Raw genomic sequence first — 24,511 nt, forward strand, 5'->3', positions numbered from 1 at the left:
GGATAACCACATAATACCCGTTATTAGTAGCAGTTCACTGTTGCTTTTGGTCTTTATATGAGATTTACAATAAGAATAATACACAAAGGCCCTTATCAAGAACATTTTTTTACTTATCTATTGCTTTTTGGAGGGGGGGGAGGGGGCATATAAGTCTTAGACATCAAACTCTTTTAACTGCATAAACTTGTAAATTGTCATTTTAGCCTGTTTCCTAGGAAGGTATTTTTGAAAATCATTAACATATTCTACCTTCTTAAAATGCCTGTGATCTGACATCAAAGATTTATGATCTTTATGAGAGCTGTTTCAGTACTGTTAGGAATATCATTTTTTGCAGATACTGATTTGATTACAAACTTCTATTCCCTAGCAATCATGCTAATGAAGAGAAGCGTTTCATTTCCAGCATGGGTTCAGGAGTTGTTAGTGGTGTTGGAAATATTTACAGTACAACAGATGCAGTGAGAAACAATTAGAAACATTTTTAAAAAACATCTCTTGTATAGCTTGGAGCTGTGTTTGAGGCTATTATCCTGCTGAAAAACATGTCACGCTCAAGTCAGCAAAATGTTGTGGTAGCCATGCTGATTAAGTTTGCCTTGAATTGTGTCACCACATCTATGCTGATGTGAGCTCTAATCTGAGATGCCGTTAATCTGTGATTTATGAGGTTGGTGACCCTAATGAACTCATCCTGTACAGCAGAGGGAACCCTTGGTCTTTTTTTCGTGTGGCAGTCCTTGTGAGAGACAGTTTTTATCATCAGATTTGATGATTTTTGCAACTGCACATGAAGAAACTTTCACAGTACTTGAAGTCTTCTGGACTAACTGACCTTTATGTCTTAAATGGACTGTCATTTCTGCTACGTTTAACTCTCTCGCTCGCTCAGTTGTAAAAATCACTCACACATTCCACTTGAGAACAATTCTGTGCGCAGTTCACATTTCATGCTGCTCGTTGCCAGACTTGTACTTAAATGTTTAATTCAACATCATATATTCTAGTTGTTAGGCTGATTGAGGCTCTGAAGCTTTCTTTGAATTCCTCCATGTTTTAGCAACAGTCCAGGTTTCAGTACTGTGTCTAAGCTGTGCAAAGAGGACAAGAAACTGAAAGCCAAGAACTCTGAGGTGGGCAAACTGACTGAGGCTGACAAGGCCAGTACAGGACAGGTAGGTAGAGGCTCTACATGTCCAAGTACATCTGAACAAAGAATTCATTGTTACATATTTATGTGATGTCCTAACAACAGCTTTGTTCAGAATGGTCTCCTTTCCCTCCACAGGTCAAGCTATCTGTGTTTTGGGCTTATGCGAAAGCCATAGGAGTGCTTCTGTCGTGCATCAGTCTGCTGCTGTTCCTCACCCATCACCTGCTCTCCCTGTTCTCCAACTATTGGCTAAGCCAGTGGACCGATGACCCCATTGTTAATGGCACTCAGCCTAGCAGACTGATGAGACTAGGGGTATATGGTGCTCTTGGCCTGTCTCAGGGTGAGAAGGCGGGGGGAGGACAAGAAGCAGTTTCATTCACACCTAGACTGACTACACATACCAAGTTATTTGCAGTGTTTATCTTTCCATGCCTGTACAGCTATTGCTTGTTTTCTGTCTTGGCGAGAACACTCTTGCAAAAGAGATTTGTAATCTTCATTAAGTTCTACAGTAATAAATGTTAAAATAAAATAGGGTCTATAGGGGGGATTATCTTATCTTCTAAAGCCCCTTGCTCTTGTAGGTGTTGCAGTCTTTGGTTACTCCCTCTTCATGTCCATTGGGGGTATCCTGGCATCCCGCTGCCTCCATGAGTCCATGCTGTATGATGTCCTACGTTCCCCTATGTCCTTTTTTGAGCGAACACCCAGCGGTAACCTGGTCAACCGCTTTTCCAAGGAGATGGACACTATTGACTCGGTCATCCCCAACATTATTAAAATGTTCATGGGCTCTATGTTCGGTGTGTTGGGTGCTTGTGTTATCATCCTGATCGCCACACCTCTGGTAGCTGTCATCATTCCTGCTCTTGGTGTGCTCTACTTTTTTGTGCAGGTTAGTGTTAAATTTTATATAGCCAAAGCAACTATTATTTTCCTTTTTTCATATGTTTAGGTCCCATAAATATGAGGGGCTGTGTGTTCAAAAATCTATAATTGGGATTTTTAGAAAGACTCACTCCTTTTAAGTTGAATTGGAAAAGTCATTTCTAGTATAATGTGTAAACTGTCATGATCCCACTACTAGTAGTGCCACTGTACTTATTTCTGAGTGATGTGTATGACGTTCCTTTGTCCAGAGATTTTATGTGGCATCATCTCGTCAGCTGAAGCGTCTGGAGTCAGTCAGCCGTTCACCCATCTACACCCATTTCAATGAAACATTGCTGGGTACCTCTGTCATCCGAGCCTTTGGTGAACAGGAGCGTTTCATCCATGAAAGTGATCAGCGGGTGGACCACAACCAGAAGGCTTACTACCCCAGCATAGTAGCAAACAGGTTAGGAACAATTATGACTCATTCTTGCTACTTCCTGGCTACTGCAACTAAATGCAACATCTTCACATTTGAAAAGCCAAAATAACCAGATTTTGAAGAAGTCTTTGTCTTTTTTTCTTACTATGTTGATGAATCTGTGTTGTGTAGGTGGCTGGCAATTCGGCTAGAGTTTGTAGGGAACTGCATCGTGTCATTTGCTGCTTTATTTGCTGTCATAGCCAGAGAGAGTCTCAGTCCAGGCATAGTGGGCCTGTCTATCTCCTATGCACTCCAGGTAAACACTCATACTTTCACCTGTGCCATGTGTTTTCCACTTCTTCAGGGGCAACAAGAAGTGACCGCCATTCTAATTCATGAGATGCTTTGCACGTTCTGTAAAAGCTTACTGTGCACTCAGTCTGTGATTCATTACCATTTGTGCCATTTTGCCATATCAGCACCCTCTTGGTGGCCCACTTCATACCCACATGTAGAGGAGCTGAGCACCCAGAGCACAAGAATAACCACTAAAAAAACCTGATATCAATGGATGTTGCTGTCTGTAACTAAAGAATGAGTTCAAAGACAGACAGACAATTCACTACAATGAGTTTAATCAAACTGGCCTATCAATACTGTTGTTATTTTATTTTATTATTGAAATGTTTGTATAATGTTAAAAATTATTTAATGAAACTAAAAGCAAGCTGCCTCCACCCAGAAAAACTATTCAGTGAGGTCTGTTGAATAGACTGAATAAATTCGATTTGATCTGCTTCTGAGTTAGATTTAAAGGTGTTTTCCAGTGCTACAATCTAAATTCCGATAGAGGTTTTGGTCTTATCCTCCTCCTGCTGTTCTTTGTCCCATGTGCAGCTAACTACATCCCTGACCTGGCTGGTGAGGATGTCCTCAGATCTGGAAACCAATATAGTGGCAGTGGAGAAATTGAAAGAGTACAGTGATACAGAGAAAGAGGTACACAGAACAAGCATTCAAAGGATCAAATGTTTTCAAGAACTAATAAGACTTATACAGCTGAGCAATAACACTGACGAGGATCAGGAGTTAATTTAATAAAGCTGTTAAAATTAGGTTCACCTCAGTCATCTTAAAGATACAAATGCGTTTAAAATGTTTATTTGCTTATTTAAATGTTTATTCTCTTGCCAACAGGCAGAGTGGAAATATGAGCATTCCAGCCTTCCTCCAGGCTGGCCCACTCATGGCTGCATAGAGATCAGAGGCTTTGGCCTACGCTATCGCCCTAATCTGGACCTGGCCATTCATAACATCACCATCAGCATTAATGGAGGAGAGAAGGTTAGTCTACATGCGAGGACACTGAATGCAGTGAGCTACAGTGCTCTGCATTTTGGTTGTGACTGAACTCATGAGGGATTGTGCATACTGGGTGCATGTGCTTTACATCTGTGTGTGTGTGTGGTGTGTGTGTGTACAGTGTGTATATGGCCTGTAACCTGTGCTGCTACATATAAGGTGGGGATTGTGGGGCGCACTGGAGCAGGGAAGTCATCCTTAACTCTGGGGCTGTTCCGGATTATCGAGGGAGCCGAGGGCCACATCATCATTGATGGGGTAGACATTGCTCAGCTGGGCCTCCATGAGCTCCGCTCCAGAATCACCATTATCCCACAGGTCAGTGCAGAGACAATACAAAAGAACATATAAGTGAGACAACACCTGAATGATCTTCCAGGAATGGAAATAATTGCTGGCTCATGGTATATAATGAAAAATGTCATTTGCTACTGCACCATTTACTTGGGACATGTTTACAAGTATTTTCAAGCTAAATAAATTATATCTGTGTTTGTATCCATTTTAACTAGAACCTTATTTACTGGAATTTGTAGGACACAAACAGATGATGTACATAAGAGCCTAAGGGAGTTTTAGTGGCATTTGGGGCAGAACTCACTGGGACTGTGACGCACGAACTCAGGGGGGAAGGAACATTCTAAACGAGACCTTTATACATATCTCCTTGGCATGATTATGCTTTTTTAACACTAGTATGGGATTTTGATCAGCTTTTCATACTGCAAAAATACTCCCCATTCGATCTGTTCTATATTTAGTCATGTCATACATGGGCAAAGATTTTCAAATATTTGAATAGCCATTAAATTTTTAATTTTATATGACTCTGGTGTTGTTTTTAAAAATAGCCACAGTTTTCCCTGCTTTTACTGGCACCTGGAAATAACATTCAGTGCTTCCCCTGGCAGGATGCCTCAACATCCTGCCACCCCAAAAACAAAGGCACAAAACAAACTTATCTCATATGGATTTGACTGTCTTGCTCTATGACTGTTATTCTGTTATGTCCCTAAAGAAGAAGAGAAGAGGAGACCAGCTGAGTGACGTAAACTGGGACTGAAGATGAAGTTATATGCAAAAAAAAACTTGTAGATTTGGGCAAAACGTTTCAGACTCAAAATAAGAATGTGAATGTTCTTGAGAGACAAAGGAAAGTCATGAGCAGCACAGTTTTTCACTCCTTTTGGTAACTGGTAGAAATGGGGTATGGCTAACTTATCCCTGCTTTGGGGAAACCCACGTAGAGCAGTTGATCCCATGATGTAATTCACTCCGATGATTCTCTCACCCCTCTTCAGGATCCTGTCCTGTTTTCAGGCTCTTTGAGGCTGAACCTGGATCCTTTTGACTCCTACACTGATGAGGACGTATGGATGGCTCTAGAATTCTCCCATCTCAAGACCTTTGTGTCTGGCCTGCCTGACAAACTCAGTCATGAGTGTAGTGAAGGTGGAGAGAACTTCAGGTATAACGTCTTACATCCTATAAAGAGATACACTGTATAGACTAGAGTTGTCACAATACTGCAATTTTCTAATTTCCTTACCTTAAAAAGTATCGATATAGGATGTCATTTTCAAAGTGGGAAATTTTGAGACAATATTGAGGCTATGAAATTGTTAGAATTTTATGGAAATATTATAACAAGGAAATAACATGACAATGAGGTAAGACCTTTTCGGCTAGTAGCAGAGTCAGTAGAATGGCTGTAGTAAACATTAATCCATCATCCAGAGTAATGTTAGAAACAGTTTTCAGTGGAAAGTAGTTAAAATATACTCAAAACATTGCTAGACATTGCCAGATAATATGCAAATCTGCATATTAATAGTAACTAGCAGCTTGAAGAGAAGTTGGTGGTGTGATGCAAATCAGAATTTAAAAGCATAATTATGTGCACTCTTGGATCTTCTTCCCTCCCAACACAGAATCTCACATACAGACCATCGGTTTGAACAGTTTTTATTACTTAGTAAGTTACTGATCTGATGTCGAGCTGGGAGCTCCTTCTCTTGGGCTCTCTTCTGCAGTTGTTCTGTCCATCTCCTGCAGCTCTTTGCCCAGTGTGCATTCAAAACTACTTGCCTGTGCCTCCAGGGAGCTGGAACCACAGGTGTCTTCTTTGCCTAGACAACTACTCTGGGTCATTTCCACCACTGTGGAAAAACTGCCGGAGGAGACAAATTACATCATTGATTGGTGGGAAGTATGACTTGCACAGGATCAACTCAACTCTCATTTCCCAGTCACTAACTGCAGTAGATGCATAGGTCAGAGTAGGAACTTAGATTGACCGGTAAATCGAGAGCCTCGCCTGTCGGCTTAGCTCCTTCTTCACTACAACGGACCGGTACACCGACCGCATTACTGCTGCCAATGCCCCAATCCGTCTGTCAATCTCACGCTCCGTCCTTCCCTCACTCGTGAACAAGACCCCGAGATACTTAAACTCCTCCACCTGAGGCAGGATCTCTCCCCTGGCCTGGAGATGGCAAGCCACCTTTTTCCGGTTGAGTACCATGGCCTCGGACTTGGAGATGCTGATTCTCATCCCAGCCGCTTCACACTCGGTTGCAAACTGCCCCAGCGTACGCTGGAGATCCTGGCTCAATGGAGCCAACAGGACAACATCATCTGCAAAAAGCAGAGGTGAAATCCTGTGGTCCCCGAACTGGACTCCCTGCGGCCCCTGGCTGCGCCTAGAAATTCTGTCCATAAAAGTAATGAACAGAACCGGTGACAAAGGGCAGCCCTGCCGGAGTCCAACGTGCACTGGGAACAGGTCTGACTTCACCAGCAATGCGAACCAAGCTCCTGCTCCGTTTGTACAGAGACCGGATAGCCCTCAGCAAAGGGTCCCGGACCCCATACTCCTGGAGCACCTCCCACAGGATGTCACGAGGGACCCAGTTGAATGTCTTCTCCAAGTCCACAAAACGCATGTGGACTGGTTGGACCCACAAACCCTCGAGAGGGTGTAGGGCTGGTATTGTTCCTCCTGGATCTGAGGTTCGACCACCAGCTGGATCCTCTCCAGCACTCTGGCATAGACCTTCCCCGGGAGGCTGAGGAGTGTGATCCCTCTATAGTTGGAACACACCCTCCGGTCCCCCTTCTTAAAAAGAGGAACCACCACCCCGGTCTGCCAATCCAGGGCTACTGTCCCCGAACGCCACGCGATGTTGCACAGGCGTGTCAGCCATGATAGGCCAACAACATCCAGAGATTTGAGGTACTCAGGGCAGATCTCATCCACTCCCGGTGCTTTGCCACTGAGGAGCTGCCGAACTACCTCAGTGACTTCGGCTTGGGTGATGGATGGATCAGCCTCCAAATCCCCAGCCCCTGCTTCCCTTATGGAAGACGTGTTGACGGGATTGAGGAGATCCTCGAAATATTCCTTCCACCGTCCGACAATATCCCCAGTCGAGGTCAGCAGCTCCCCACTTCCACTGTAAACAGTGTTGGTAGAGTACTGTTTCCCCCTCCTGAGGCGCTGGACGGTTTGCCAGAATCTCTTCGGGGCCGACAGGTAGTCCTTCTCCATGGCCTCACCAAACTCCTCCCATACCTGAGTTTTTGCCGCCATCACCGCCTGGGCTGCAGCACGCTTCGCCCGACGGTACCTGTCAGCTGCTTCGGGAGTCCCACAGGCCAACCAAGCTTGGTAGGACTCCTTCTTCAGCTTGACGGCATCCCTTACCTCCGGTGTCCACCACCGGGTTTGGGGATTGCCGCCACGACAGGCAGCCGAAACCTTACGACCACAGCTCCTAGCCGCCGTGTCGACAATGGAGGTGGAACACATAGTCTATTCGGACTCAATGTTCCCAACCTACCTCAGGATCTGGTTGAAGCTCTCTCGGAGGTGGGAGTTGAAGACCTCTCTGACAGAGGATTTGGCCAAACATTCCCAACAGACCATCACAGTATGTTTGGGCCTGCCAAGTCTGTCCCACTTTCTCCTCCGCCAGCGGATCCAACTAACCACCAGGTGTTGATCAGTTGACAGCTCTGCCCCTCTCTTCACCTGAGTGTTCAAGACATACGGCCGAAGGTCAGACGACACAACTACAAAGTCGATCATTGACCTCTGGCCTAGGGTGTCCTGGTGCCATGTGCACTGGTGGACACCCTTATGCTTGAACATGGTGTTCGTTATGGACAAACTGTGACTAGCACAGAAGTCCAGCAACAGAACACCACTCGGATTCGTATCAGGGAGGCCATTCCTCCCAATCACGCCCCTCCAGCCCCGCCCCGCCGCACCTTTTAGCACCCCCCCGAGAGACTCCAAAAAGGCCGGGTACTCTGCACTGTTGTTTCGGCCTATGGGCCAAATATGGCTATTATTGGAAACAGCTTCATAAGCTATACATATTAATTTGTGACTTTACAGTTAAGTCATTGCAGTTAAAGCCACGTTTACTGTTAGAGGATCCAGCACACGAATAACATTCCTCAGTACGACTCATTTTGCTAGCTTAAAACAGCTGTGGTCAGTTACAACACGGACAATCACACAAATCCAGTTCTCTGCAAATATTCATCGGTGTGTTTGTCCTGCGTATTTATACTAAAATGAGCGTGACGTCACAGCACCCTAAGACATCAAAGACCTGCATTTGACGTCATTACCATTAGTAAAGGTTAACATAGCGTGACGTCACAGCATTATACAAGGGACATCAAGGGCCTGCATCTGATTGGTTGCCATAGCAACAGACTACATGCTTTGGCCTAAACTGTTTATTTTTTAATTAATGAATTAACATTTATTTAATATTTACTTTGCATAAATATAATGCACTATTACAGCAACATCTTACCATAAGGGCCATTAGTAGTGGTCCAGAGCTTTCCATCATCCCACACAGACTTCCTTAGGGAAGGAAGGGGGAGCAGGTGGACTGTAAACAGATTAAATTTCAGATATCAGTCAGTCAGGCTGAAAAAACCTGCAGTTGTTGCTGCAAGTTCAATAAAGTTGTTGCTGATGTTTTTAGGACCAATACAATAACTCTTGTTTTCTCTGAGTTTAAAAGTAAAAAGTTACTGGTCATCCAGGCCTTTATGTCCTTTAGACACGCCTGAATTCTGGTTTGTGCTATCAGGTTTCATAGATAGATACAGCTGAGTGTTATCTGCATATCAGTGGTAATTAATAGAGTTCTTCCTAATAACATTGCCTAACGGAAGCATGTATAAGGTGAACAGAATCGGTCCTAGCACAGAACCTTGTTGAACTCCATAACTAACTTTTGTGCACGTGGAAGGTTCATCATGAACATGAGCAAATTGGAATCCGTCCGATAAATAAGATTGGAACCATTTTAATACTGTTCCTTTGATTCCAATCACATGCTCCAGTCTCTGTAATAAGATACTGTGGTCAGTGGGGTCAAATGCAGCACTAAGGTCTAGCAGGACAAGTATAGAAACAAGTCCATTATGTGAGGCTAAGAGAAGATCATTGGTGACTTTTAACAGTGCTGTTTCTGTACTATGATGTGCTCTAAATCCTGATTGAAAATCTTCAAATAGTTCATTCCTAAGTGATCTGATAGCTGCTTAGCAATAGTGTTTGCTAGGATTTTAGAAATAAATGGCAGGTTGGATATTGGTCTATAATTAGCCTCGATTTTCACTTCAAAAGAGGTCAGTGAACCGCTCTTAATCTGGTCCGTCACCTAGGACCTGTTTGCCTTGGGAGACCCTGCCAGGGGCATGTGGCCCCGGACAACATAGCTCCTTGGATCATACGGGCACTCAAACCCCTCCACCACGATAAGGTGGCGGTTCAAGGAGGGGCCTAAGAAAAACAATGACCAGAATTCCACGGGACACTTCATGTTCCCCATACTTTATGGCACTTGAGAACGGGGACCAGTCAGGCACTTTGCACACTCTCGTAAGCTAACATTAGCTCTTCAGGGACAGCCACTTGAAGAGCCCAGCCAGTCTGCTGTGTCACGGGGATGCAGATGATCCCCGAAGATGCAGCTGGACCCACACTCACTGCCAAACCTGTGATTATCAGTGTTGCACGAAAACCATCGAGCAGGGAAAAAAAAAAACTTCAGGCAGAATACATTGCAGTTAAAGCCACGTGACAGTGCAATATTATATGTAAAATCCTATACAGACATTACTATGTATATTTATTTTAACCTGACACACACCTTAGAAATAAGTGTTTGCTGGTGTGTCACATTCAGCTTGTTTAAGCACTCTGTGTTCTCCCTCTAGTGTGGGTCAGAGGCAGCTGCTGTGCCTGGCCAGAGCTCTGCTAAGAAAGACGAAGATTCTAGTTCTAGACGAAGCCACAGCAGCTGTGGACATGGAGACAGATAACCTGATACAGTCCACCATACGCTCCCAGTTTGAGGAGTGCACCGTCCTAACAATAGCTCATCGCCTTAACACCATTATGGACTACACCAGGTACCATGCACAACACACACAGACAAACATTAGGTTTTCCTGCATGTAAGTGTTCATGCACAGGCGCATGAAGCAGATTTGAAGCCTATTTCTAATAGATATAGGGATACTTTTTAATTGTAAAACGAGAAGTATTCTCACTGGTAGTGCTGGTTCTTTGTGGAACTTTTATATACTTTGATTAATATTCTGTCTCTACTAGGGTCCTGGTGTTGGACAAGGGAGAGATGGCAGAGTTTGACTCACCTTCTAATCTCATTGCTCAAAGAGGAGCCTTTTACCAGATGGCCAAGGATGCTGGGCTGGTCTGAAGCAAAAGTGCCTGAGTTTGTAAGTAGCTGGTTTTGAGCTTTTCCCAGCTCCTGTGGCAATGGAGCTCCTGAGTTAAAGAGTGAAATCAAGTAGGAATTAGGCCTGTCAGTTCACTTCTGGTTGTTATACCAGCGCCGAGGCGAGCAGAGGATAAAAAAGACTGTTATCTAAGTACAAAATGATCAATGCCATATACTTTCTCTGGTACACCAGTTGTTCCCAAGTACAGATTTGAAGTGTCAATAGTGATCTGCGAAGGTTGGGCTATGGAACTAGAGACAGCATATTAGTAGGCTTCTATTGTTGACTTCTGTTATCCTAAAAAACAGTAACATAACGGCAACAATTTCTGCCTCACAACTTCTTTCTCACGATTCTATACTGCAAACAAGTTGTATGGCCCATTACAAGTGCACTCCATATAATAATCATTGGAATATGCTTTTATAAGAAATATTAGAATATACAGTCATGGCCAAAAATATTGGCGCCCTTGTAATCCTGTCAGAAAATCCAACACTTCTCTCAGAAAATTGTTCCAATTGCAAATGTTTTGGTGTTCACGTGCTTATTGTTTTTGTTTGCACAGCAACAACACAAAAAACAGAGAAGAAAAGTCAAACATGATAAAATTTCACACAGAACTCAAAAAAATATAAGAAATCAACAATCTCTCCCATTTTCTACTACGAGGAAATGAAACAATCTGCAGACTGCACTCAATTTAAAGGATAGCACTGGCCTTGTATGTTTATGTGTTTTGAGGAAAATAGCAGCTTCACTTTGTTGTGTTCATACAAATTGCTTACTTGATCAGAAGCTCTACTCTTGTAATCGATGCTTTGGAGCTGAAGTATTTTTATTATTTAAATTAAATCTGTTTTTCCTGTACATTGGCTGTGTCAAGAAATTGATAATCTTACAAGTAAACTTTTAGGGCAAACTCAGTTCTGTTCTTTGCTTATTCTCTATGTTCTTGGTGTGTAGCATTGGATGGATGCAGAAGAACAAAACAATTATATGTTAATCAATTCTGGTGTCACAAATGTGCAGAAAAATGTATACTTTGTTTAAATTCATTCTTTATTTTTTATGTACACAAAACGTACAAAATGACTTATTTTCAATATAAAAAGTGATTGAAGACTGGATATTTTTTTTACCCCCTAACACAGTCTTGGATATGTCAATGATCAGTACTAGTATTATTATTATTTTTATTACTGATTTTGATGCATTGTTAGTTTTTGCACCACATCAGATTTTATTTTTTCTCACTAATTTATTGTCCGTGGATGTTTTTGCCCCATTGACTGCCATTATAATGACAATTTTTGACTGCACAGCCATGACACTATATAATCATGCATTCTTGATGGTTGGTGGTTTCCCCCGTTGGGAAGATGTAAAATTTGTGATTTTTACTGTTGACAAAGTGGCCCCCATTAACCCTTTACACAGGCCTGTGTTTAGATCAGAACTGCAGTTGATTTACAGATTTGACAGAAAAAAAAGTTTAAAAAAAATATTTATCTGATATATTTTTACAGCAGTTTATTTTAGTGAATGTTTTCATCCCAAACATAATGAAAGGCTAGTGAATTTGCCCACAGTGTATCATTGACCCATGGAATTACTAAATCATATTCTCAAAATTTATGTCAAATTAAGGTTTGCCACCAAAAATCAATCCATTTGTTGAAAAACAGTGAAAGTTATAGCGAACAGTACATAGGGGTTAAGGTTTTGGTGCAAATTGTTTGTAATGGCCATAAGAAACTTTGTGGATTTATTTATTTATTTATATTTTTTGGGTGGGGGGGCATTTACTGTAACTTCATAGGAGTTTGCTGTTATATGCACAGATACTATCACTGTGTTGTGCATGAGGTTGTTGCCATAAATAATTGTTTTCCTCTGTAGGCAGAAGAGTATGTCTAGTTAGGCAGTGTGATGGTACTGGAGGGTAGAATCTTTGTTATCAAGTCATTACTGTTGCTCCACATTGATAACATCTGTATATCCATGTAGATGTAGCTGTGGGACATCTTGAACCAAATGAATGTTCTCTTGTTTGTCAAAAATTCAGCTTTTGGGAAAATGATTGAGAAAAGCTTTAGTTGTGTCTTAGCATAAAATTTAAAGTGTCTGAAGATCAAATAAAGCGTCCTTATATATATATATATGTATGATTGCAGAGCAAATATTTAATGTTTTATATAGTACTTTGTGGTGGTGGGGTGTGATTGCGGTGAGTCTGCAGGGGGGAGCTGTGAAGCAGCGGCCAAGGATGGTGGCCAAATGAGGGAGACTGGCTGCAGCTGTGGGCCATTAAGTAATGAACTGCCTCTATATATATATATATATATATATATATATATATATAATATATATTTGTGTGACTGCCAGGGGACGAACCTGTATTGTAGCCGGGGTGGGCTACATACTTGTAACTAGTTTTGAAAATAAAACAGTATAAAAACCAATATTATGTTTTATTTTGTATTATCTTTATTAATATTTATTGGGTTTTTCTGTTTGTTTGTTTTGTTTTTTTTTTGCTAAGTTGCTCACATTTGTGAAATACAGGTAACATTTTAAAATGAGATGAAAGTCATTTATTTGCAATGAATTCAGTTCAATTTGAATTTATTTGTATAGGGCAAAATCACAATATAATCATCTCAAGGCACTTTATAAAAACAAAACCCTATAAATTCCCTATAAGCAGCACTTGGTGACAGTGGAGAGGAAAAACTCCCTTTAACAGAAGAAAAAACCTCCAGCAGAACCAGGCTCAGTTTGGGCGGCCATCTGCCTCGACAGGTTGGGGTGAGTGGATAGAGGAGAGAGAAAAGAAGAACAACAATGTGCAAGTTGATGGGGTCAGTAACTGCCTAAACTAATATAGTAAGAAAATTATATTACAACACAATGTGAGATACGTAATCTATTTACCTGATTTCGTCCCGTCTCTTTCACACTCTCCTCGTCTGCCATCTTGCCGCCTCCAAGTCAAACACAGTACGAATACATGCACAGTTTATGAAATCAATGTTATCTTCTGCTTGATATATAATATTATTATTTATTTTACTTTTTTGTTTGTTTTTTGGAATCGTACTCTCACAAAAGACCACGCACTACATATTTTATGTATGATTTGACCACATTTTTGTGTACAATTTATTCATTTATCCACAAGCTTGGGCCAATATGTACGAATGTTTATTAGTACACGCACGTCTTTTTTGATAGCAACCTTACTGCACTCTGAGAGCGAAGTGGCCTATTGGGATAATATGGTATGAAGGAGCTTGATCATGAAGGGATTTGTATGTGAGGAGAAGGATTTTAAATTCTATTCTGTATTTTACAGGGAGCCAATGAAGAGAAGCTAATAGTTAAAAAAAGTTAAAAGTTAAAAGTTAAAAAAATAAAAAGCTTGGTTTTGCCTGCTGATTTCTCTTTACTGTTCCTCCAAACGTTTCTTCTTGTCCAGTTTTTTGCTAAGTTTCTGGACTTCTTTGTGCAGTTCCTTATTCTGCTGCTTCATGGCGTTTTTCTTCACCGTCAGGGAGTTACATGTCATGTCCAGAATGTTTTCATCTTGGAGACTTTTGTTAAGTGTCTCAACTTTGTCCCGCAGTGCACAGTTATCTCTGGTCAGATTGTTTAGCTTTTGGGTGAGCCCTTCATTCTTCTCCATCTGAGCACGCTGCTTTGAAAGCTGTTTCTCCAGCTCACAGAGATTTTTGTGCAGCGTGTTCTGTTGGCTGACGAGCTTCTTTTTCTCTGTTTTCAATAATTTATGTTGCGCTTTAAGATTATTCAGGTCTTCAAGGTTTGCATTACAACCCTGAATATCTTCCGCAATCTCACCATTCTCTTGCTTCAGTGCATCTACTTGCTCCTTCAGCTTGTCATATTTATCTTTCTCTTCCTTTGCGAGCTTCTTACGTTTCTCAGAGTAGGTTTTAGCGAGGACTCTGTTTTGGGCCATGGCAGATTTTTCCTCAGCCTCCAGTTCTTTATACTTGTCTCTAAAAAACTCTGTGCTCTGGAGCTGTCTGCTGACATCCTGGATTTGTCCGCGCAAATCATCATTTTCTTTCTTCAAATCTATAATGCGGGACAAGCTTTCATTATACGAGTCACTGAACTCTTTAACATTTTCGTACTCCCCGTTAAGACGCTCGAGTTCCCTCAGCAGGTCAGTATTTTCCCAGCTAAGGGCCTCGTGTGACACTTTGAGTGCGTCAGCCATCTTTAAAGAAAGATTTTGGTGCGACATTTTTCTGCTAATTTCCTCGATTTCCTGCCGCAGTAGGTCGTTCTCCTGACTGAGCACCTGCATTTCTGTTTTTATAAAATCGTAGTCTTCACACAAATCTGCGTTCTGTTCATACATGTCCCTGAGCATAGTGACCTGCTCCGTCCTGACGCTGTTCTCTTTGTGTAACCTCTCTGTTTCCTTTAACACCGTATTGTACTTTTCCTCCAAATCACTGGGGACTTTTTCCAACAGGAGCTCAAGTTGCTGTTGGAGCTCCTTATTTTCCTCTGTCATGGCTGCTCGTTTGGATTCCAGCTCACTCAGGGCTATCGCTTTGTCTTTCACTGCGTCAATCTCTTCCCTAAGCAATTGATTTGTCGCTACAGTTATGTCGCTAGTTGTTATTTCCTCTTTTAACTTTTCATCTAAAGCTCTGTAATTTTCTATCTCGTCACTAAGGGAATCTAAAGTGTTTTGAAGAGCGCTATGTTCTGCTATTGCAGCCGCCTGTATTCCCTTAAGTTCTTCGTATAGTTTCTCCAGTTCTCCGGAACTCCGAAGCTGTTCTCAAGCAGAAGCTGGAGCTTCTCAATGTCAGCATTGGCGGCACGAAGGTGTTGGTTAATGGACTCTATGGTTTTGTCCATGGATGTTGGTTCACTGTCAAGAGATTCAGCGCACAAATAATAACATTCCTCAGTACGACTCATTTTTCTAGCTTAAAACAGCGGTGGTCACTTACAACACGGGCAATCAGGCAAATCCAGGTCTCTGCAAATATTCATCGGTGTGTTTGTCCTGCGTATTTATACTAAAATGAGCGTGACGTCACAGCACCCTAAGGCACCAAAGGCCTGCATTTGACGTCATTACCTTTAATAAAGGTTAAAATAGCGTGACGTCACAGCATTATACAAGGGACATCAGGGGCCTGCATCCTATTGGTTGCCATGGCAACAGACTACATGCTTTGGCCTAAACTGTTTATTTTTGAATTAATGAATTAAGATTTATTTAATATTTATTTTGCATAAATATAATGCACTATTACAGCAACATCTTACCATAAGGGCCATTAGTAGTGGTCCGGAGCTTTCCATCATCCCACACAGACTTCCTTAGGGAAGGAAGGGGGAGCAGGTGGACTGTAAACAGATTAAATCTCAGATATTAGTCAGTCAGGCTGAAAAAACCTGCAGTTGTTGATGCAAGTTCAATAAAGTTGTTGTTTGTTGTGAACAACAACAGAACCGGGCTAAGATTGACTGATTGATCGATGGCATCGATCTGACTTGATGTGGTCATCTCACTCTTTCTTGTCTTGTTTGCTTGCTGTGTCTATCCCTTAATAACCTGTGTTAGCTACTGCAATAACATGGGCAAAGCTGCAACATTCACAAAAACCTTTATTAGAAAATTTCCAGATTTAATTGTGGATGCTTATCCTTCCCCAGCCTGGTACATTTGCATAATATCTGAAAAGCCTAATTTAGATCTTTACATATGGGTGGATCCCATTATAAGACAAAGCTTCATGATTAGGCTAATGGCCTTTACATTGTAAGTTGTTATTGTGCTTCAGTCGTTATTTGCTATTTATTTATAATTAATTAAACGACTTCAACACACATTGATTATGATTGTAACGCAGTGAGCCTAAGGATCTGTGCTCTTTGATGACAGTTGACTCTTTTGTTCATCCAGCTTTGTGTGTGTGTGTTAGATGTATGCAGGGTGATTGAGCTGTTGGACAGGCTCCAGCGGAGCGGTGAGCTGCCTCCTCCCAAACTGCAGGCCCTACAGAGAGTCCTGCAGAGCAAATTCTGCGCAGCCATCAGAGAGGTATGGAGCTGCAGCAGATTGTTATTGCAAAGTCTGGGTCTGGAAATATAAGGGAGCTCAGAGCCATTTTTTTCAGTCCTGAGAGTATCCACATGATGTTATTCAGTTCCCCGCTGTGCAGTAGGCTTTGACTGATAAAACAACAGCAACAGTGTCCAGAATCTCCAGGTGAAGAGTGATAGCAAAGAAACCTAGTTTCTTCAGCATATTTGTGGGAACTTCTGAAAAAGTGTCATCTATCTCAATAATATTTGATTTCTGAGACTAATGTGTCAATGTACTTTGTTAGTTGCCATTTTCTTACCATGATAATAACATTACTGCTTCCTCTTGTGCTGCATGATCCAAATAATACTTCAGAGTGTACATTAACACAGTAATTTTCAACACCAGGAAGAGGTTGTTATGAACAATTGTTGGGATACCTGTAGGAAATGTTGACATCAGTTATCAAGGTTTCATTCACTACTGCAGAAAGTGATCCTCTGATAGCTGACATTAACATTATTTTTACTTTGTAGTGACTTTTTCTCTCGCAGTTTACTATTTTTCTTTATTCCATTTTATCTTAATCACTGGACTTGACCTACTTAAATGTCAAAAAAAACTGTCAAAATTGAAGAAAAGTGGAGTAACATCCAACTTTTAACACCTAAAACAATATGATAATAATAAACAAATGAGATACAGCATGTTAATTAAGCAGCTCAGTGGTGGTGGTGGTAGGCATACCTTTTCAGGATTCTCCTGCTTTCAAGCTTTAAGCTAACCTAATCCGTCTCAAGCTTTGTATTGAGCAGACATGATCTAATTCTAAAAAGGCAAATAAAAAAGTCTCCCAAAATGTTCAACTATTCTTATAAGTGTTAATGTTTTGAAAACTTGTTATGTCAAATTACTGACCTGTAGTTGTAAACATGATTTAATTACTCAAAGGTTTAACTTTTTTATCTTTGATGTCTGCAGTGTGGATCCAATATAGATGACTCTACTACACCAACAAGGTGCTCTAACTCACCATTTCTCTTCCCTGTTTCTGTTCAGGTATACGAGCAGCTTTATGACACTTTAGACATTGTTGGAGGACCAGAGGTGCGAGCACAAGCAGCAGCCAAGGTATTACATGCACGCTCACAACTAAAACGCATTTTACAAGACAAATTCTAAAAGTTGGACTATAGTATAATTGTACTGTACTTTTGTACTTAATTGCACAATCGCAGCATCCAGTGCAGAGTGAAAAGTCTGGGGTCCACTGGCTGTGTGGATGTCCCCAAGCTCGTTTGGTTCAAAGGCACAATGTGCAAATGTGAAGTGCTATAGAATCCAGACTGGTGGATATGGTGAGCCAGTCACATCACTGCTGCCATAACTCTGAAACAGCTGAGCGAGTCACAGTGATGCATTGTTATCTTAATAGTGTAAAGCTGGACACGTTATCACACAGCACCACAAATCTGCAGTCAGAGGAGGGTCTTGTGGTGCTTATGTTATTATCCTGCCATATAAAACAGTTTATATGATCACATCAATTTGACTCTATTTTCAGTCAGAATTCTACAGTATTTCACGCAGTAAGTTGTTCCATTGTATCTTTTAATATGACAGAAAGGCTTCACTTCATACTGTATATGAAGAATACGATACATAGCTTCCACAAAAACACTGACTGGTTCTGATGTGTGTTGGAAAGATTGGAGTTTTGGTTCCACGGGATTAACTCAATAAATTAAAAAAGGGCTACTTTCTTCACACGGGTGGAATTAGAAATTCTTACCTCGTCTTAGGGCAGAACAGAAGTGGGTAAACATCCCTGTGCTGATTGACCAGGTGCTGGCTGTGGTTCTTCCCAGCCTCACCTGCTGCTTCCTATCTGTCAGAAAGCTAGTTATTCATTGACCTGAGTGAGTTTGAGTTTGGACTGGAGGATGTCTGGGACAGTGGTTTTGGATGCCAAACCGAAGTCCACAAACGGGACATGTACATAGGTCCCTGAGGATTCAAGATGTTGCAGGATGTAATGCAGGGCTATGTTGACTGTATCCTTCACTGACGTGTTTTTCCAGCAGGCAAACTGTGATGTCCTAACATGTCCAAACTGTGATGTCCTACCACTAGTCTCTCAAAGGACTTAATGAGCACAGATGTCAGGGCAACAGGTCTGTAGTCATTCAGTCCATTGATGGAGGGCTTCTGCAACAACATCTTGGGATGATGAAAACTGTGCGGCAGACTGAAAATGATGTCCAGATGTGCTGGAGGCCACAGAATATAGCCAAAGTTCTCCTGATCCAGCACTAGACATCAGCCTCAGTGTCACCATTTTGACAAACAATAGTTGACAAGTAATATGCTGTCTGCGTTTAGGTAGTTCATTGTTGAGCTGGTGAGCCCGAGTGTTTGTGTTCCTTAAGTTTCTCTTGCATTAATTTGAAAAACTTCAAAAACATCATGCATAGTCTTTTGATTTAACACTTACAACACGTTGTTTCTTTCAAGAGTAGAATACAGATGAAAAAGTGGTGGGATTTGACTAAAGTTCTTATTCATTTCAGTGCAATCCATTGGGCCAGAAACTGCTGGCAACAGCTCAAAATGGTGTATTAACATACAACAAACAGGCAAGACTTACTCTATAGGATCATTATTATGACCTCATTTAGTTTCAGCATGTTTCAAAACATGAATTAAACATTTCTCTTTGGTTTTAGTTTATGCAGTGGCTTTCATTCCAAAACACAATGCAATTTCAACATGTAGAAGACATTTTACCTGCAAATCATTATGTTCCAGCTTGACATAAAGCAACATTTTATCTTTAATCCTGACATTTTAACTTTAATCTTGATATTTTAGTCCTATTCTCAATGTTTTGACTTTACATTGTACTCTTTCTTTGTGGCTCTAATACTCCTATCTTTTGGCTAGACAAGAGGTGATCTGATTAGAAAATGACAGTAGTTGTAATAGGCCTATCCATGGAGTGCCAGGGTAATGAAGGACTGTGCAGCCTATAGATTAAATTTTGAACTTAGGGTAAGTTGTCCACGCTGTACACATGAGGAGAGATTGCTGTCCTGACAGTGATTGATTGATCTTAAAAGCAATCACTTCAATAAATCATCATTTTTATCTGCTTCTCCCAACGGAAACTTCTCAAAATGAATGCACTCCGACCAGCACTTCAGTATAACTGCAGGAATGTGGAAATGACACTGACAGTTTCTGCAGACAGGCCGTTTCACAGAGCAAGTTGGAGTTAAATGATCTCTGTTTCTGGAATAGAAAACTCTGCTCTGAGTCGTCACTAAACCTGCTTTCTGGAATACCCCCTGATGTAATTTGATTGTGATTTAATAAAGGTACTCACAGTTGAAGGGCTTACTGTAGTAATCACATTTATACATAAAAGTAGAACTACCTTCTTTAAACACATTACATTTTATTTTTGTTAGCAGTTTAAAAGAATCACCTGGCTGAGGAGAGATTAATTAAAATAGTTTATGTATAGGTTCACATTTAAAAGTCAGTCTTAAAATAACCCCCTTGAGCTGAGACAGACTCACATTAACATCAGATGCATCTTTTAATATACATTACATATGCACAAAAAAGAAGTCATTCTTGGCAAGGTCTCACTTGTACAAAGATTGCTAACCTGATTTCACCTGGTTAAATAAAGGTTAAATTAAAAAAACAACAACTTTCATTTAAACAATATTATTAAGGGGTCTAATAGAGAGGAATGTTTACAGCAAGCAAATCCTGCAAAACCTTTGAAACAGGTAAACCTGTCTGTGAAACATTACTTAATTATTGCTGTGCATAAAGTTTGCTCATGTTGACAAAATCAACAGTAGAGGGTTGGTTTATTCTCAGTGCAACCTCTGGGGGTTATTCCAGGAAATGAAAAATTAGAGCACTCTTTCAGCAGAACATTATTATCTTCAATTGAGTGATTACTCATCAAAATGACTATAAATATACACATATAAGTCGCTTGGCTGTATAACTCGCAGGACAAGCCAGAGGAGTAAAATGAGTGCGACTTATAGTACGTAAAACACAGTACTCTCTCCTCTGTACCTGTGATCCAGATTATTAATGTTGAGCCACGTGGCCTGACTGTCCATGACTCAAGAATTTATTGAATCTACTCTTGAGCACCAGATTTGCAAATGGTGTTCTGATGTTCTTAGTGGAAATGACATTACATTTCTCCATGCTTATTTCTAATCTAAAGTTGAGAGTGCCCAACCAACCTGCTGAGGAAAATCATTTCTGCTGCTATTCGAGATCTGATTCTTTTGATCATCATACAGAGCTTGTGACCATAGGTGAGGGTATGAACATAGGTCAAGCAGTTAATCAAGGGCCTTATGACTCAGCTCTCTCTTGCCATGACCGGTACAGCGACCTCATATTGATCTCGTGCTCCATCCTTCCCTCATTGGGAAACAGACCCCGAGATGCTTAAACTCTTCCACTTGAAGTAGGAGCTCTCCCCCAACATTGTAGGGCACAATCCACCCTTTTCTGACTGAGAACCATGGCCTCAGACTTGGATGTTGGATGCTGTTCCTGGCAGCTTCACACTCGACTGCGAACTCCAGGCCACAGCAGTGAACCTCAGACCCCATACTTCCGGGGCACACCCCACATAAGTCCCCAAGGGACTCAAATGCTTTCTTCAAGTCCACAAAACATGTGGACTGGTTGGACAAATTCCCCTGATCCCTCGAGGACCCTGGCGAGGGTGTAGAGCTGGTCCAGTTTCCCCAACTAAGACGAAAACCATATTGTTCCGCCTCCTCCATAGTTGCCAGAGAATACACACACACACACACAGTAGCTGTCTACTTCACCTGACCAGGTCGCCAGATCGTACTTCGACCCTGTGTTGTTCACAGTCGATTCTCTGTGCATTCCCAGAGTCTCCTTATGTCACTTTTTCCTGTGACTTCCTCAGGTTTCGTCGGCGCACTGAGGCTTCAGGATCCAGGGCGGTACCTCAGCGGGGACGGCCATGTCGGCACACTGAGGGTACAGGATCCTGGGGAAAACCTCAGCGGGGGCGACCACGTCGGCACACTGAGTAGCTCGGATCCTTGGTGGAGCCTCAGCGGGGGTGCTGTTGTCAGCACTCTGAGGCTGGGGGACCCGGGATGGACTTAGTGGGGACGTGAGCGTCAGCGCACTGAGGGTCCAGAAACTGGGAAAGGCCCTCAGTGGGGACGTTGTCGTCGGCACGCTGAGGGCTCGGGAGACTTGGGCTCGGGGGACTTGGATGAGGTGAGAGGGGAACCTCAGCGGGGACGCCATCGTCGGTGCACTGAGGCTGCAGGATTCTTGGGGGAGCCTCAGCGGGGACGCTGTCGTCAGCACACTGAGACGGCGGGATCCGGGATGGAACCTCAGCGGGGACGTGAGCGTCGGCGCACTGAGGTTGCGGGATCCTGGAGGAATCCTCAGCGGGGACGCTGTCGTCGGCGCACTGAGGGTGCAGGATCTCCTGTGGAACCAGCTCCCAGTCTGGGTTCAGGAGGCAGATACCCTCTGTACTTTTAAGGGTAGACTTAAAACCTTCCTCTTAGACAAAGTGTATAGTTAGGGCTGGCTTCAGGTAACCCTGAACCATCCCTTAGTTATGCTGCTATAGGCCTAGACTGCCGGAGGACCATCGGTGCACTGAGCTCCCCTACCCTAACCCTAACACTCCCTTCCCTTCCCCTTTCTTCCTCTCCTCCCCCCTCACATGTATATTCCACCATTGAATGTCACTAACCTTGTGCTCTCTCTCTCCCCTAGTTTGTGCTCTCTCCCTCTCTCTCTCTCTCTCTCTCTGTACCTTCTGCAGGTGTCCCTGGTCCTGGAGCTGTATATCGCTGATGTGCAGTTACTGGTCCCACCAACCTGCAGTGTCTATTTGTTGTTTATTGTTGCTGTTCTTTTCTCTCTGGTCTATCCACTCACCCCAACCGGTCGAGGCAGATGGCCGCCCAAACTGAGCCCCGTTCTGCTAAAGGTTTTTTCTTCCGTTAAAGGGAGTATTACCTCTCCAATGTCACCAAGTGCTTGCTCATGTGCTTGGATTTGTTGGGTTTTTTGTTTATGTAAAGTGCCTTGAGATGATTTGTATTGTGATTTGGTGCTATACAAATAAAATTGAATTGAATTGAATTGAATTGAATTAGGTGTCATTTACATCCAGAATTTACAGTGAAGATGATAAGCAATTTATGGCACATGGTGAATATCACTCCATGTAACTTTTATTCTTGAAACACTAAACCTGACCCTGAAATTTAACAGTTTCCATTTATTCAAGGCCTCAGTCAGACTTACCAAGGTGCCAGGTCTGACTGGAGTCCAATCCATTACGTCCAATCATGTACCACATGCAGGCCATCCAGTGTGCCACATGGCATACGCAGTCATTAGTATGGTCAGGATTATGACAGGATGGTGGGAGTAGCAATCCAGCTTCTGAAACAGCCGCACAAGTCGCAGCAGATGTATTGTCTTAACCAGGTGGACATAAGAGGTCTGAGGTGGATAATAGAATCGAGAGGGGGACAGTGAGAAAGGAGAGGGAGCCAGAAGAGTATAGAGAGGTGTTGAAGTAGGAGAAAGGCAGGTTGTTCAGATTTTGGAAACCTAAATCTGCCAAGTTAAAATCTGGAAACACACTTTGACTGCACATATACTGCATTTACACAGCAAAATATATCACAACGTGGGTAAGTTGCAAGTGGCTTTGCTCAAACAAATGTGTTTATCTTCCGTACAAATCATTACCAAAAGCAACACAATCCAGAGGAAACTGTTATGCAATGTGAAAAATCATCAAAATCCTGCTTATGCCAGTAATCATAGAAGGGAGTAACACTCACCATTGGGATGTCAGTGGCATACAGCAGGTCAAAGGGCAGAACAGCCACCAGGTCCACAATGAACCAGGTTCTGGCATAGTGAATGCAAATTCTGCGTGCCTCATACACCACCTGGCCCGTCTTGCTCACATAGGTGGTGCAAAAGTTCAGGACAATGTCTGAAAATACAAAAGGTTAGAGGTAAGGATTTTTTCCCATCATTAAGTTGGAGGAGGAACATTAGCACAAGTGTTTGAACAATAGATGCAATACGATGAAATGGTATACTTTGACAACAAATAACAAGTAGGTCATACAGCTGATTCAATAATATTGGGTCACTTATATTTAGTATATTTTATTTGTCAACCACACCACCACAGAATGTGCCAAAGTTTGCTATATACACACATATACACATAGTCTGGCAAGCACACACCAAGCAGACCTACAGGTGTGGGCTTTGATACAGCAAATCCTCATTTGCTATCCAGGAAGTCTGATATGACACTTTTTCAATTCTTATGCAACAACAAGCAGAAACAATGGTTTCTCTGCAGCTGGTGGTCTCCTCCTTTGTACCAAGTTAAGCCACTGAGGAAATTGACACACACTACAAATTAGACCACCATTCATCTACACTAAGATAAGATATGCTGAGTTTCAACCTTTTCAAATCATCTTTTCAGTGCCTCCTTTTGACGGTTTATTAAACATTATTAACTGGCAGGAGTCCAAGGAAGTGACCCACATTTTTTATGGATTATTTGATGAAGTGTGACCCCAAAAATCAGTTAACTGACCTTAAGGTAATTAAAAAATATTTCTGAGTCTACTGGTTGTAGTACCAGCCTACAGCTTAATGGATAAAATTCAGGAAGCCATGTCTTCCTCAATAACTTTATTAAACACTTACCTATAATAAAAAGCGTTTCCACTACACC

The 24,511-nt window shown here is 42.0% G+C and overlaps 1 protein-coding gene across 4 annotated transcripts in view; it reads left to right on the forward strand.

Moving 5' to 3' along the window:
- abcc1 (ATP binding cassette subfamily C member 1 (ABCC1 blood group)) overlaps positions 1–17,802 on the forward strand; it is a 44,173-nt gene extending 26,371 nt beyond the window's left edge. For 3 of the 4 annotated variants that reach the window (XR_003296692.1, XR_003296693.1, XR_003296694.1), the window contains 13 exons: positions 1,064–1,178; positions 1,292–1,499; positions 1,744–2,054; positions 2,299–2,498; positions 2,646–2,772; positions 3,354–3,455; positions 3,654–3,800; positions 3,978–4,136; positions 5,120–5,286; positions 10,071–10,265; positions 10,468–10,595; positions 16,577–16,695; positions 17,740–17,802. Coding sequence is in view for 1 of the 4 variants with exons in the window: in XM_026324968.1 (XP_026180753.1) it covers positions 1,064–1,178; positions 1,292–1,499; positions 1,744–2,054; positions 2,299–2,498; positions 2,646–2,772; positions 3,354–3,455; positions 3,654–3,800; positions 3,978–4,136; positions 5,120–5,286; positions 10,071–10,265; positions 10,468–10,576 (1,840 nt within the window). In the remaining 3 variants the exon portion in view is untranslated. Of the gene's footprint in view, positions 1–1,063; positions 1,179–1,291; positions 1,500–1,743; positions 2,055–2,298; positions 2,499–2,645; positions 2,773–3,353; positions 3,456–3,653; positions 3,801–3,977; positions 4,137–5,119; positions 5,287–10,070; positions 10,266–10,467; positions 11,469–16,576; positions 16,696–17,739 lie in introns of those variants that run through there. The other variant, XM_026324968.1, reaches the window with a different exon arrangement.
- Positions 17,803–24,511: the final 6,709 nt, after the last annotated feature.

The sequence above is a fragment of the Mastacembelus armatus genome, chromosome 8 (assembly GCF_900324485.2).
Source record: "Mastacembelus armatus chromosome 8, fMasArm1.2, whole genome shotgun sequence".
NCBI lineage: Eukaryota > Metazoa > Chordata > Actinopteri > Synbranchiformes > Mastacembelidae > Mastacembelus > Mastacembelus armatus.